This window comes from Cydia strobilella, chromosome Z (genome assembly GCF_947568885.1).
Source record: "Cydia strobilella chromosome Z, ilCydStro3.1, whole genome shotgun sequence".
NCBI lineage: Eukaryota > Metazoa > Arthropoda > Insecta > Lepidoptera > Tortricidae > Cydia > Cydia strobilella.
Window position 1 is genome coordinate 53,205,562 of NC_086068.1, and position 12,562 is coordinate 53,218,123.

At 36.6% G+C, this 12,562-nt stretch overlaps 3 protein-coding genes across 4 annotated transcripts in view; 1 reads left to right on the forward strand and 2 right to left on the reverse strand.

The window, feature by feature from the left end:
* Positions 1-12,562, reverse strand: part of LOC134754777 (protein ROP) — a 260,729-nt gene that overhangs the window by 153,949 nt on the left and 94,218 nt on the right. The window lies entirely within an intron of this gene.
* Positions 1,818-12,514, reverse strand: LOC134754778 (torsin-like protein). Of its 2 annotated transcripts, none has more exons than XM_063691145.1 (7): positions 11,928-12,514; positions 6,527-6,659; positions 4,795-5,063; positions 4,138-4,289; positions 3,151-3,296; positions 2,181-2,328; positions 1,818-2,068 (listed from the first exon to the last, which is right to left on the reverse strand). In XM_063691145.1, the coding sequence occupies exons 1-7, from the start codon at positions 12,273-12,275 to the stop codon at positions 1,930-1,932; spliced, it is 1,335 nt and encodes a 444-aa protein (XP_063547215.1). In that variant the 5' UTR covers positions 12,276-12,514; the 3' UTR covers positions 1,818-1,929. The 2 variants fall into 2 exon arrangements, with proteins under 2 accessions (XP_063547215.1, XP_063547214.1); XM_063691144.1 differs by lacking the exon at positions 11,928-12,514 and adding an exon at positions 6,972-7,083 and having other exon boundaries at positions 6,527-6,872.
* Positions 8,579-9,801, forward strand: LOC134754782 (DNA repair protein XRCC2). The gene has a single exon (XM_063691150.1). It carries the CDS (start codon positions 8,777-8,779, stop codon positions 9,563-9,565), a length of 789 nt encoding a protein of 262 aa, XP_063547220.1. The 5' UTR covers positions 8,579-8,776; the 3' UTR covers positions 9,566-9,801.

A 12,562-nucleotide genomic window follows, 5' to 3' on the forward strand; every position in this document is an offset into this window, starting at 1 on the left:
AAGCAAAATCGAATGAACAGAAATAATAAAAAAAACCTTACGGCATAATGAAATTAATGGAATTTGGTGGATTATCTTTAGGAAAATCAATTTATTTAGATCAATGATATAACTCCGTAATAGATGAATACAGTCTAAGGAAAAAACGTGCCTCGAAAATCAAGAAAATTTGATTCTCGATCAGATGGCGCCACTACCTTTGGCCTACTCTCGTATAGATGGCGTTGACGGTTTCGTTTGTTATTTAACAATTTTAATGCATATCAGTGAAAGAACATGGGTCAAAATCATATACAAATAATTAATGCAAATAAAAAATCATTTATCCATATTTAAATGCATCGTATTTTTATAAATGTGTGTCTATAGATGACAGTGAATTTACTGTGGTCACAAAATTTACTATGACAGTACCGCTCTATCCTATTATATCCTCTTTGATTTAGATCAATAGTTAATATGTCGCCTAGTACCCACAACACAAGCCATATTGAGCGTACTGTGGGACTTGCAAAATCGATCCACGAGTGGCGATCCAAAGTGGGTTTTTTCCGCGTTATGTTATGACAATCGAACCTTTAGGTATAGTGCGGCATAAAATCTTAGAAATTAAATAAAATTAAACTAAATAAATCCGTACTAAATTGTTGCCATGTTAAAGCATTTTACGTCAAAAATGTTATGTTACAGTTACGTAGGAATAAGTGTCACCCTCAATAATATTCTACAATTTCTTGACGGACTATACTTATCACTGGTCAAAAGTTCTTTGCAGACAATACCAACATTATTGTTTCGGTTTGATTTGGATAACGTATATTATGTACTGTGCATTAAAACAAAGCAGTACTAGTAACATTTATTTTTTAACGTTGATGGACGAAAAACAAACATACAGTATAAAAAAGTAGGTATCACTGGGCAACCTGATAAAAAATAAATAAATAAGGAATGCTGTCATGCTACCCAGAGCAATAGCTGAGCCTGAGATCCATAAGCACCCAAATGACACAAAATTAACTTGGCACCAAATAAGGAGGTAACTTTCCATAGCCAGGTTACATAAAATACAAAACAGCTCAACTGTACATTTTATTCGTATTATATAAAAATGGAAGTAAGTTAATAAAATAAAACAAGGACAATTTTATCAATAGAGGTTAAAATCAATTATTTTGTTTACTTTTGTGATGCCCGCAGTAATTATGTTTTAGTTCAAGTGCGACCTTGAAGTAAAAAATGATTACGGCAGGCATTACAAGTATTAATAAAAGTTAGGACTTCGTTTAAGTATGAAAATATACTTATAGATCTCTTCATGTTTATAATAAATTAATTTACCTACATTAGTTGCAAAATATTATTAAAACATATAATATATTTAAGGTAAAAAGTAGAACATAGTTCTCTTTAAAATACGAGTATCTAATACTCATACGTAAGTCGTGTTTTGTATCCATAGATTAGATCTTATGATAAAAACATAATCTAACTAAAAAGGTAGAGAAAACCATGATCAACTTTCTGAGAACTTACTACTAATCTACTCGTTCAACTTGACTCCATTTAGCCGGGTCCAGATTTGTCGAGTAGCCGCCAACACTTATCTGTCTTAGACTGTTTCAGTGCAAAAATGACTGAATTCCAAGAGGTTTTTGAAACTTTTGAACGCCATGACTACATTATTATAACACGTCAAAGTAAATCTTAATGAAATGCACAAAGATTAATTTTAATCTGTGGCAGTCTTTGGCGGTCAAAGGACAGGCAGCTGTCCGAAGCCCTTCATTTCAAGCAGTTCTTGGTTTGTCGACCGCTGGTAGGTAAAATGGTTCATACCCAAATGCTTGCTCAGTGTAAAACCCGCTTTTAAAAAGTAAACATGATTTCTTAAATTATCACAATTGAAACTTATAACAATAGACCTAATTATAGCTCACTGTTCTCCTTTTTCGGTTTGTGCTTCTGTACTACGTAGGGAATGTGCTTCGTGAATCTTTTGCAGCCGTTATTCGCGAAAATTGGCTGCGCCTCGCTCGGCCCGTACGTTATCACAGACATCGCATCTCTGAAATTAAAAAAAAAATTGAGATCTAAACATAATATACAGTGCCATTTGTATTTCCCATGCATGGCGTTCGAGTTGAGCCCTAGGGAAGGATATTACGCCTGCAACTTACGCCATCATGTGGTCCGTGGGGTCGGCGACGCCGTGCGCGCGCAGCTCGGCCAGCGCGCACTGCTCTACGTGCTCCTGCTGCAGGGGCAGGAACGGGATGTAGTGGTCTATCAGGTGGTTCGCGATCGTCGACGACTGCTTGAAGCCACCTACAAACATTACTTATTCACAAGTTTGACTCATATAGCGGTCCCGGCGGAAGACCGCACACCGCTGTGGGGTTAATTATTATACGAGATTTTATTAAGAAGCTTTTAGTATGTCTGTTTCTGTAATAAAATCGTTAAAGCATAGAAGGTAGGACCCTATAGAAGTGGCCTACCGCGCGCGCCCGTGAGCAACAAAATACGCAATGCGACAATATGATTGGTCGAGTAATTTGTAGCCCACCATAAACCATACAAATTTACGGTGGGGAATAAAAAAAAAGTGAGACTGTAACAAGGACAAACAATAATAACGCTTTCTCTGCTACTTCTCAAAAGATACATAAGACTATCCCGTTCTCCCCGTCCCCCCACACTCATGCCTAATCCAGTTTTATACTAATCATTCGAACAATTCGGACTTGCACCGAAAATGAAATTTAAATATAGAAAATTGCGTAACAACTGGATTTTAGTTATCTGCCTTAGGCCAGGATTACACTTGTAAGTTTTACTTACGTAAGTAGGGACAAAGCTATTTGCTAGAATGAGATAACGATATTCATATCTCATTCTGTAGTATAGCTGTGTCCCTACTTACGTAAGTAAAACTTAAAAGTGTAATCCTGGCCTTAGAGAATAATATTCTAGAGGTTAATAATAAGAAACTGGGTGGATGTGACCTGGCTCTGATATACGGTACGAGTACGTATATTTCATACCAATAAAGATGCCTATATGTATTGTATTGTATTGTAGACTTAAAATGATCTGGTTTATTTAGAATATTACCTTTTATCCATAAAATAAGAAGAAAGTGTATACCTGTAAAATATGCCGTTTTGCGAATAATAGGTTCGAACATGTGGAATTCTACATCATTCCTTTTCACTCCTTGTCCATACAAGTCCAGAAGAGTCGAAGCTATCTGACCTCCTCCAATATTAGAGATGAAGATGAATATGCTATTCCTGAAATGCAGAAAAGTGGATCTTTAAAATTAAGATGCGTTGGGGTAAGATTGAAAGGGTTTTTCATGCGGGGTATAAGATGAAAAGTCGCCCGTAATGCTTCGGCATACGAAAGATTTTTTGTCTTACCCCTCATGAAAACCCCTTTCAATCTTACCCCAACGCAACTTATACATATTTTTTACCAGTAATGGCCCCAAATACCTATTTGAAATTCTATAGCTATATGTTAACACAATCAATTCTCAAGAGCAGTCTTCTCGAAACAGGCCCGCGCACCGCATCCGACGAGCGAGAATAAAAGCTCCGCGTAAAGGCAGCTGAAGCCAACAAGGGTCCTGGATTCAAAAAGCGAGACTCCTGCTCAAAAGAACAGTCTCTAACATGATAATCAAATATATCCTAACCTATGGTGCTCAAACATGGTCATTAACTGAGGCGTAAAAGTCCAAACTCAAGGTTTGCCAGCGAGCGATGGAGCGCAGTATACTAGGTGTTCGCAGAACTGATAGTATCAGAAACACGGAACTGCGCTCCAGAACTCGAGTTGTAGATGTAGGTGTCCAGACCGCTAAGCTTAAGTGGGACTGGGCTGGGCATGTCTGCCGCAAGCACCCTGAAAAGTGGGCCAAAATGGTTACCGAATGGGACCCACGGAACACCATAGATGGTGCTGGCCGGGGTGCAGGCAGGCCGAAAAGGAGATGGCGGGACGACTTGGACGCATTTTATCTGGACTGGCGGGAAATTTCAAACGACAGGGTCGAGTGGAGGAAACGATGGAAGGCCTTTTTTCCAGCAGTGGGACACTAAACCAGGCTAATAAAAAATAAATACAGACCTAAAATCTACCCCATCCACAGACTGGTGGTGATCCAGGAAAGGCTTTACAGTGTCCAGAATGCTCGGACACATGTCATGTATTTCATCAAATATTATTAGAGACGTTGGACAGCTCTTCACAACCCTGAATACTTCGGACATTACTTCCTTCTGAAAATGTAAATTGATTATGTATGTTTTGTGTGTTAGGATATAAATAATACAATTTTATTGAACCTACATAATTATATAGTTAAAGATAAAGAATTTTGACACAGTTTCTCAATGATTTTTTTCAGAAAACATTATTATCTCTTATATTAAGAACACAAATTGTGCAGCTCTGCTAATAACTGTTGTTATAATTCTTTTTTTGATTCACAAAGTACATTTACTACTAAATTCACTCACATGCATTTAAATAAGGTCAATTTGCATAGGTTATGTTTGTAAATCATTTTCATAGTCCATGACATTGATTCTAAATAACTTTATTGTTTAATTCCATAAGAACATTACCCAAGACAGGTGGCATGAAACTAGTGTGGTATGTAAAACAGTCAACAATTTCAATAAATATCAATCAGATTCAAATGTAAGGTTCAAAAAGATCAAAAGGTTAAGCCATAATAATTATTGGTTAAATGTTATCACATATTATACACTATTCTATTACCTTCTTCTTGTCCAAATCCTCACAGTTAAAGTCTTTGTCTCCCATGAAGAACTTGACATATTGGCTTTTAGTTCCCTTCTTGTAGAGGGCCTCAGCGATCATATTGGATGCATAGTTCTTGCCAACCCCTGACCAACCGTGCAGACTGATTACTAGTGCTTTCCGGTTGCTGTTGATCAGCACTGCTTCTTTGTGTGCACTTATGATACTGCCTAGCTCATTCACTAAGGGTTGTCCAAACATATACTTGGAGAGTGATGTCTTTAATTCTGAAAATTTTATGAAGTTAAAACATAAACTGACGTTGTTTTACTAAGAGGGTATATTTTTAATTTTACCACTTGGTCGGCTTACGAAAAAACCAATTTCTTTGCCAAAGTTCAGCTCCCTAGCAATAACGACCACTGAGCTAAGCCGAGGAGGGATATACAAACAGATATGCGGAAAAGAATAGGGTATCTATTTTGGTAAATACGCATCCTATACGTATTTGGTATATACGCAAGCATCATAATAATGCACATTTTGAAAGTAATTACAAAGAGACAAGCGGAAATAAAAGAAAAAAAATAGGGTATTTTGGGAAAGGTGTATTTTGGGACTAGTTCCGTGGTTCGCAATGGTCCTGTTGTAAATCAAGAATCTCTCGATTTACAACAGGACCATTGCGAATCGAATCGGGGGCTCTTTTGGAAATATGGTGTTTTGGGACTTTTGGGCCTAGTTTCTTATGAGAAGTGGGGGCTTTCGAAATTAGTGTATAGACTAATAGTGCGTTTTGGGACTAGTGCATTCCCCACCGGAACGAATCCAACTGTCAGATTATGCGATTTTGGTACCTGTTAAGAAAAGGTAATAGGGTAGATATTTCCTATGAGGGTCGAATGGATTTGTCTGAGTTAGTTATGAGACTTGGTGTAATTTTTCTGTTCATATTATTCTGGTAAAGTTGATTCTATGTACATTTATTATAAGTTTATTGAGTATATTACAGCTTACAGCTGCATTATTTGAGTATATTACATGTGCCCTGATGGCCTAGCAGTATGCGGCTTTTAATCTGGAGGTTACGTGTTCACACCCCGGCTCATACCAATGAGTTTTTAGGAACTTGTGTACGAAATATCATTTGATATTTACCAGTCGCTTGTCAGTAAAGGAAAACATTGTGAGGAAACCAGATTAATCGCAACAAGGCCTAGTTTCCCATCTGGGTTGGAAGTAGGCTTGTACTAAAATCAAAAATATTACGATTAATATTAATATTACAATTATTAAATATGACGATTCCCTCCACTGTACTAGACTGAACTTTTCCCTATTGATTCTACTCTTGGTATGTTTTAGTACACTACACACGAACAAAACAGAATGGGAGCGAGGACCGAGGAGTGACAATGACAGAAAAGCGATCCGAGTGATCCGACTCATCCAACCGAACTAAAACTAAACGTTGACTCTCTCTGTGTACTACTGTACTAAAAGACCGAACTAGTACAGTTGTGAGATTGTACTAGTTGAGAGCGATCTTTTCAGTGAACGAGCATGCACAACTCTAGTTGGAAGGTCAGAAGGTCGCTTTCGTAAAAACTAGTGCCTGCGCCAATTCTCAGGATTAGTTTCCAAGCGGACCCCAGGCTCCCATGAGTCATGGCATAAGGCCGGGATAACGCGAGTAAGATGATGATTAACAGCTCCATTACCAATAATTTTAAACTTATACAATACTTACTCTCAATGTCATATGGGACATAATTTGCATTGCAACATTCCATGAACCGACAATATGAGTTCTCTTTTATTGTTTGCCACTTGTACCAACCACCTGTTATAAAAGCTGCACTCATCAAGGACATAGTAATTAGCTCTGCAACCATACATTCTAGAAGACCGCAGGTTATGATAAATATCAAAAGTAGGCTACAGTATTTCATTTTTAACTAGTCCTCAATCTGCTTAATTATTTAATATGTAGAAGTAGTTGCTTTCTCCAAGTACACAGCCTGTTCTTCTTAGCTATTTAATACTTCGTTTCTTTAAATTTCAAGATTATTAGGACAACAGGTAGTCATTGAAGCCTGTAAAAAATACAAATATGTAGTTTTATGAAAGTTGATTAAATTGTTTGGTTTGTTTTAATTTTAAGATATCATAATTTTTATTTCCTTCTCTCTTACCTACTACGTTACTGGTTCTAGTTGATTTTGTATAATATCAAATAAAATTGCGATATCGTGCGTGCTAAGAACAATGTACTATGACAGCATCGCGACAATGACAGCATTGACAGCTGGACAGCTGCCATATTGAAGGGAGCGTTTGGGTACCTACCTAATAAGTTTTCTTTGGTGTGGAATTTTTATTCCAGTCGGTAGTAAAATGGCTGATGTTCAGCATATATGGTTGGTCAAGGAAATCTTGTCAGTAAATAAGAACCTAAAAACTATACTCATCCTTTTTTTTGGTGTTAGTACTAGTGTAAGACAGAAAGTATGATTCTCTCTGTCTATAGAGACAGTCCTTTGACAAAATGAAATAATCCGCTTACCCACTGATTGTTTAACAAAATTTGGTTAATGGTGGACAATGGTGGATCGCTTACTGCCGATCAAATAATATATATGCCAACCAAACCAAATCAAAGCAGCTCAGTATGACATTAATTGGGAATTGGACCAAATATATATTTTTGTTCATCAAAATAGGAATATTTTGCAGATCGATTAAATGACACCCATATTAAAATATTCATCGCTTATATAGTCTCCTTTTTCTGTTGCTACATACATGATGCTATTGAGTTCTGGAGGCCTACCGCGAAAATCGAAATTCGCAAATTGCGGGGATCTTTCTCTTTTACTCTCATTAAGACGTAATGAGTGTGACAGAGAAAAATACCCGCAATTGACGAACTTCGATTTTCGCGGTTATAGCTCTGGTGTCATATGGTTGTAGTCTGGCAAGCCTAATTCTATATTCATTCCTTTCTTTTGGGTGAAAGTCAAGTGAAAGTACTAGGGTAAAGCGTCCTCCACACTCGTGCGCAAATCGCGGCTTCTCGCCGCGTAGTCTGGTCTTTGTAGTCTAAAGCGAGCTTAAAGGGCCCTCCACACTCATGCGCGAATCGCGGCGCGAAGCCGCTAACGCGAGTGTGGAGTCTAGTTCGCTAAACAGCGAAATCGACTCCACACTCGCGTTCGCGGCTTCGCGTCGCGTAGTCTGGAGTGCCTTTATGATTTTCATTTTTTTTTTCATGGAAATATGGGACACTTGACACTTTGCAACACTGGCGCACGTGTGCGGCAGTCTGTAAGGAGGATCGCACCGTTTTGACGGTTCGGTGGGATAGGGTGAAAGCCAAGTCAAAGAGTAGTATTAAGCTAAGTGGAAGCCCAGCCAGTACTACTACTACCTATTCCTAGAACTGCTCCAAGGTCGCGGTGCGGTGCAATGGTGTGTTACGCCCTTAAAGGAATATATCACGCAATGATCACGCACCATGCGTGATATATTCCTTTAAGGGCGGAATTTCACTGGAACTAATTTTTTCTTACTATACTAAACTGTCACCCTATACATGAGAATGGACAGCGCCCTCTTGACAATGATCATATATTACTGGTCAGGCTTAATATATGTTTGAAATGAGACAGTCCATGGCCAAACTGTAACTGCATATTCCAATGAGACAATCAATGAGACGAGCATTAAAACGAAGGTGACACGTTTCTGAACGTACTTCAAACACGTCAAACTGTTTACTGTCATTCATAATGTCATAAGCCGGTTGCTTAATTTTGTTAAGTATAACTTTAAAGGAAAATTTGAATTTAATATTATAAAAAGTTGTATCGTCGATTTGTTAAAAAATCGTACTACGTTTGTACCAACACTGCCTGGAGCATAGGTATGCCGTTAAACTATTGGAATTGGAAACTTATTATCTTAGTCAACAAATTTAAAAAGTAAGGAGGCTTTAAACATGGATAAACCTAAATTCAAAGTAGAATCCGGAATACAATTATTAACAAGATTGTGCACCAAGAAAACTACAGTCGAGAATTTCTATCCGAACTTGTTTCAATCGGGTCCGAAGTCAGGAGAAGTGATTGAAATATTTAGTAACAGAAGCTGTTCATTTTTACTGATTGACATGATTATCGAAGCTGTACTTCCTGTAAAATTTGGTGGTGCCGAAATAGGTGTTCTAATCTTAAATACAGATGGTCACATTAGCTTGCAAGCATTAACTGTATCATTACAGAATAAACTTTACACACAACATAATTTTGGCCTTCATGAAGATGACTGTGCAAAGGTGCTAAATGATATGATTGACAATATTTTCATATTGGATGTTTTTGATGCCACTCAACTATACACCAGTTTTCAAAACCTAGAAAATATTTTAACAAAACATAATAATATTTCACTGTGTGTAATTGATACACTGACAGCATTCTACTGGTCAGAACAGAGCTTTAAAATTACCAAGATGGATATTTATTTGAGGAATCTCCTTCGTATTGTACAAAAAGCTGTGCAAGGCCAAGAAGTAACTATATTATACACACGGCCAGAGTACTTTAACTCTAGCAAAGATTTAGAGAACACTGAGGCTTGCGCTGAAGTCCCTACTGCTGAAAAAGTGAATTGCAGGATACAAGTGTTACAAAATGAAGATGAAACCTTTACTGCAAATGTTACAACATCTAGTTATGTTACCAGAAAGAACTTTAAAATAGGATTGATTCAAATAAGTTGGTTGTAAGAGAAAGTCTGATAACAACTTCAGCTGTTTTTATTGTGCTGCTATATTTTATGATCTTACATTTCTTCATGCACTTTTTGTTAAAGGAAAAAGTATACAAATGTTTTGCTTCAGAGCTAAAATAGTAGTCTTAATACATAGTAATACTAAGAGATCAATTATATAAAAGTTAAGAATAGGATGAGATTCAAAAGATCTGATATTACAATGATATATGCGTTTCTTAGAAACAAACTTATCAGTTATGAAATTGATATTGTAAGCTCGCTGGCAAGCTCGGCTGAATTTCAGCTTCCCATACAAATAGAGTTTTGTTCTCATTTTAAAACTATGTGTCGGATTGTAATGAAACTTTGCACATACAATGACATGAGGTATCTAGGTCTGTAATTAGTTTATATAGCTCCAGTTTTTAAAACAACCGAAATAGAGAAAAAAGAAGTTTTGTATGAAAAACTTAAATATGCTGTATTTTTTTAACTATGGTATCTGAAGCTTAAACTACCTTATCCTATTGTAAGTACAAAGTTTCAGAGCAAACTAGCTACTTGTTTTAAAATGAGAGCATAACTATGTTTGTATGGAGAACCAAGCTTGCCAGGGACCCTTAAGAACTATATATAAACTACATTACAAAGTTTTCCAGTAAACATTTCAGATTGACTTCAGACATGCAAATATTATCACCATACTGTACTTACAATGATAAAATAAATGTGTGATACTACCCAGCATTTCCATTACAACTATGATAAATGTACACCATGTGTACAATATTATTATTTATGATTAACTGATTTTTATAAATATGTTATGTTTTGATGTTTTATTTTGTTGTAATAGCATCATATTTTTTCTGTTCAGCAGAAAATCACAAAAGATTAAAACACATCAGCCAGTCACAATCTAGATTTCAGTTAACTGAAGGTAAAGAATCTAGATTCTACAAAATTGCATACCCATTTAAATGTCTATAATATCTCTATTATGTTAAAAAAATGTTTGCATTGTATTGCAGGATAGCTAAATTTAGTAAAATAACATAATTATATTACACCATTTTTGTTTGGATTTAGTATTTATACACATTATGCAAAATGTTTTCAATCCATCTATACTTCTCATAGTTGAGGTGGCCCTTCTAGGTAGTATCACTCAATGCATTTATGAATGATTCTAATACAAAATGACAGTATTACATTGTTTTATTAACAAACCAGTTACCAATATAGCTACCAAATATTGATCTAAGCCCTATAGTGATATTTCTACTAGTACCTATCATTAGGTGTGATTATGTTGGTGCAAATAAACCTAAGATAAAATGTAAGAATTGTAAATTCAATATTACTTGTAATGCTATTGACTATTCACTGTAATGTTACATCATTAAATAGATAATGTATGTGAATGCTACTAAACCATGACTGAAGTAATTAAGGTTTTCCCATTTACTGAGAGTATGATTATAAGAGTAGCCAGACTCCTGCACAGAGAATGATGCCTCAAACATTACTCCAAGATAAGCAAGGTGTATTATTGTTGTTAAGGAAAATACAGTGTTGATAATAACTGCTAGGAAACTGTTCTTTTTGTGTCTGTGGTGGCATGCTTTTGTACATGGGTTAGCTAAGCAGCAGACTTCCAATGCTGATGCAACCTTGTGTCTAAAGTTATATTCTACATATGAAAAGGTTCCAATGCTCAGCAAGACAGCAGCTAATTGGAAATTCAGACCATGGAGCAATGAAGAGACCACATAAGTTGATAGCAGAGCAACAAAGTGCCCAAAGGGTTGACATGTCCTAAACACATAATTCTTTAACCATTGATGCATAGGCATATTCCAGTACACTACTACTTGCACAAGAGATCTTGGAAGCTCAATGAAGAATGGTCTTGTGACAGTTAGTTCTGAGTGACAGTCATTTGTGAGGCCAAAACCTGCACTCAGCATTGTTACCACTGACATACTTGAAACAAAATAATGTGACATCCTGAAAGCTTGGGCATCTCGATAGGCAACTAACCATTTAGTAATATTATCTGGGACATACCAGGGCACAATGCAGTTTGACAAAACTAAAAAAAGTATTGATAATGCAAAATTTATTACAATTAATTTTATCCACCTCCTCGTTAAAAATTTGACATCAAGGTAAGTGGTGTAGGTATGGAAGGAGATCCAGGGTCCAAGAATACAATTGGCTGGGCACATCATGTAACCGCCAAACTCCACAGGGTTAATCATACTTTTAAAAAGATTTCTATCCAAATCGATAGCTACTGATATTATTTTCATTGCTGCAATCATTTGAATACCTCGAATCTGCTGCCACATCTTGGGATTGATCACATATACCTCACACAGTAGCAGGTAACTAATGGTAATGACAGAGATTATTACCCCTCTATGCTTCTTTGTCAAGTAGGATAGAGCGAGTATGATAATGTAGGAGCTGGCAGCCAGGCCCACCGTCCACACGAAGGCGGCGCCGACATTGCAGTACAGCAGGAAGGATCCGGTGACAAGGGACACGCTGTGCCGCACGTGATGTGGTATTGGCACGTACTGTATTATACAGCGCAGAATAATGTTCGCTATTATCAAGTCTTTTGCAAATCTAAGCCCCTCGTAGAGGGTTGGTTCGCCACATAATGCAATGTATGCCCAAGTATTTTCTTCAATGTAATCATCCTCTTCATACATTATTTCTTCATCAATTTGATGTTATGTGCGAGTATCTAATGTACTTGATTAAATATCGTATTTACAGCATACCGGCAAATCGCGCGTTATTAATGATGCGTACGCGTAATGTATAACACATAATTATGATTATGAATTTAACCTAACCTAACCTAACTAATAAATGAAATGGGCTTTAATGTAACACTAGTAAAATGTTCTTTCTGAAGATAAGTACAATTTTAAGGGAAAAATATACTTTTGTGTAAAAGATGCACAGTAAAGTGTAAAGCTCGTACGGAGTTAAC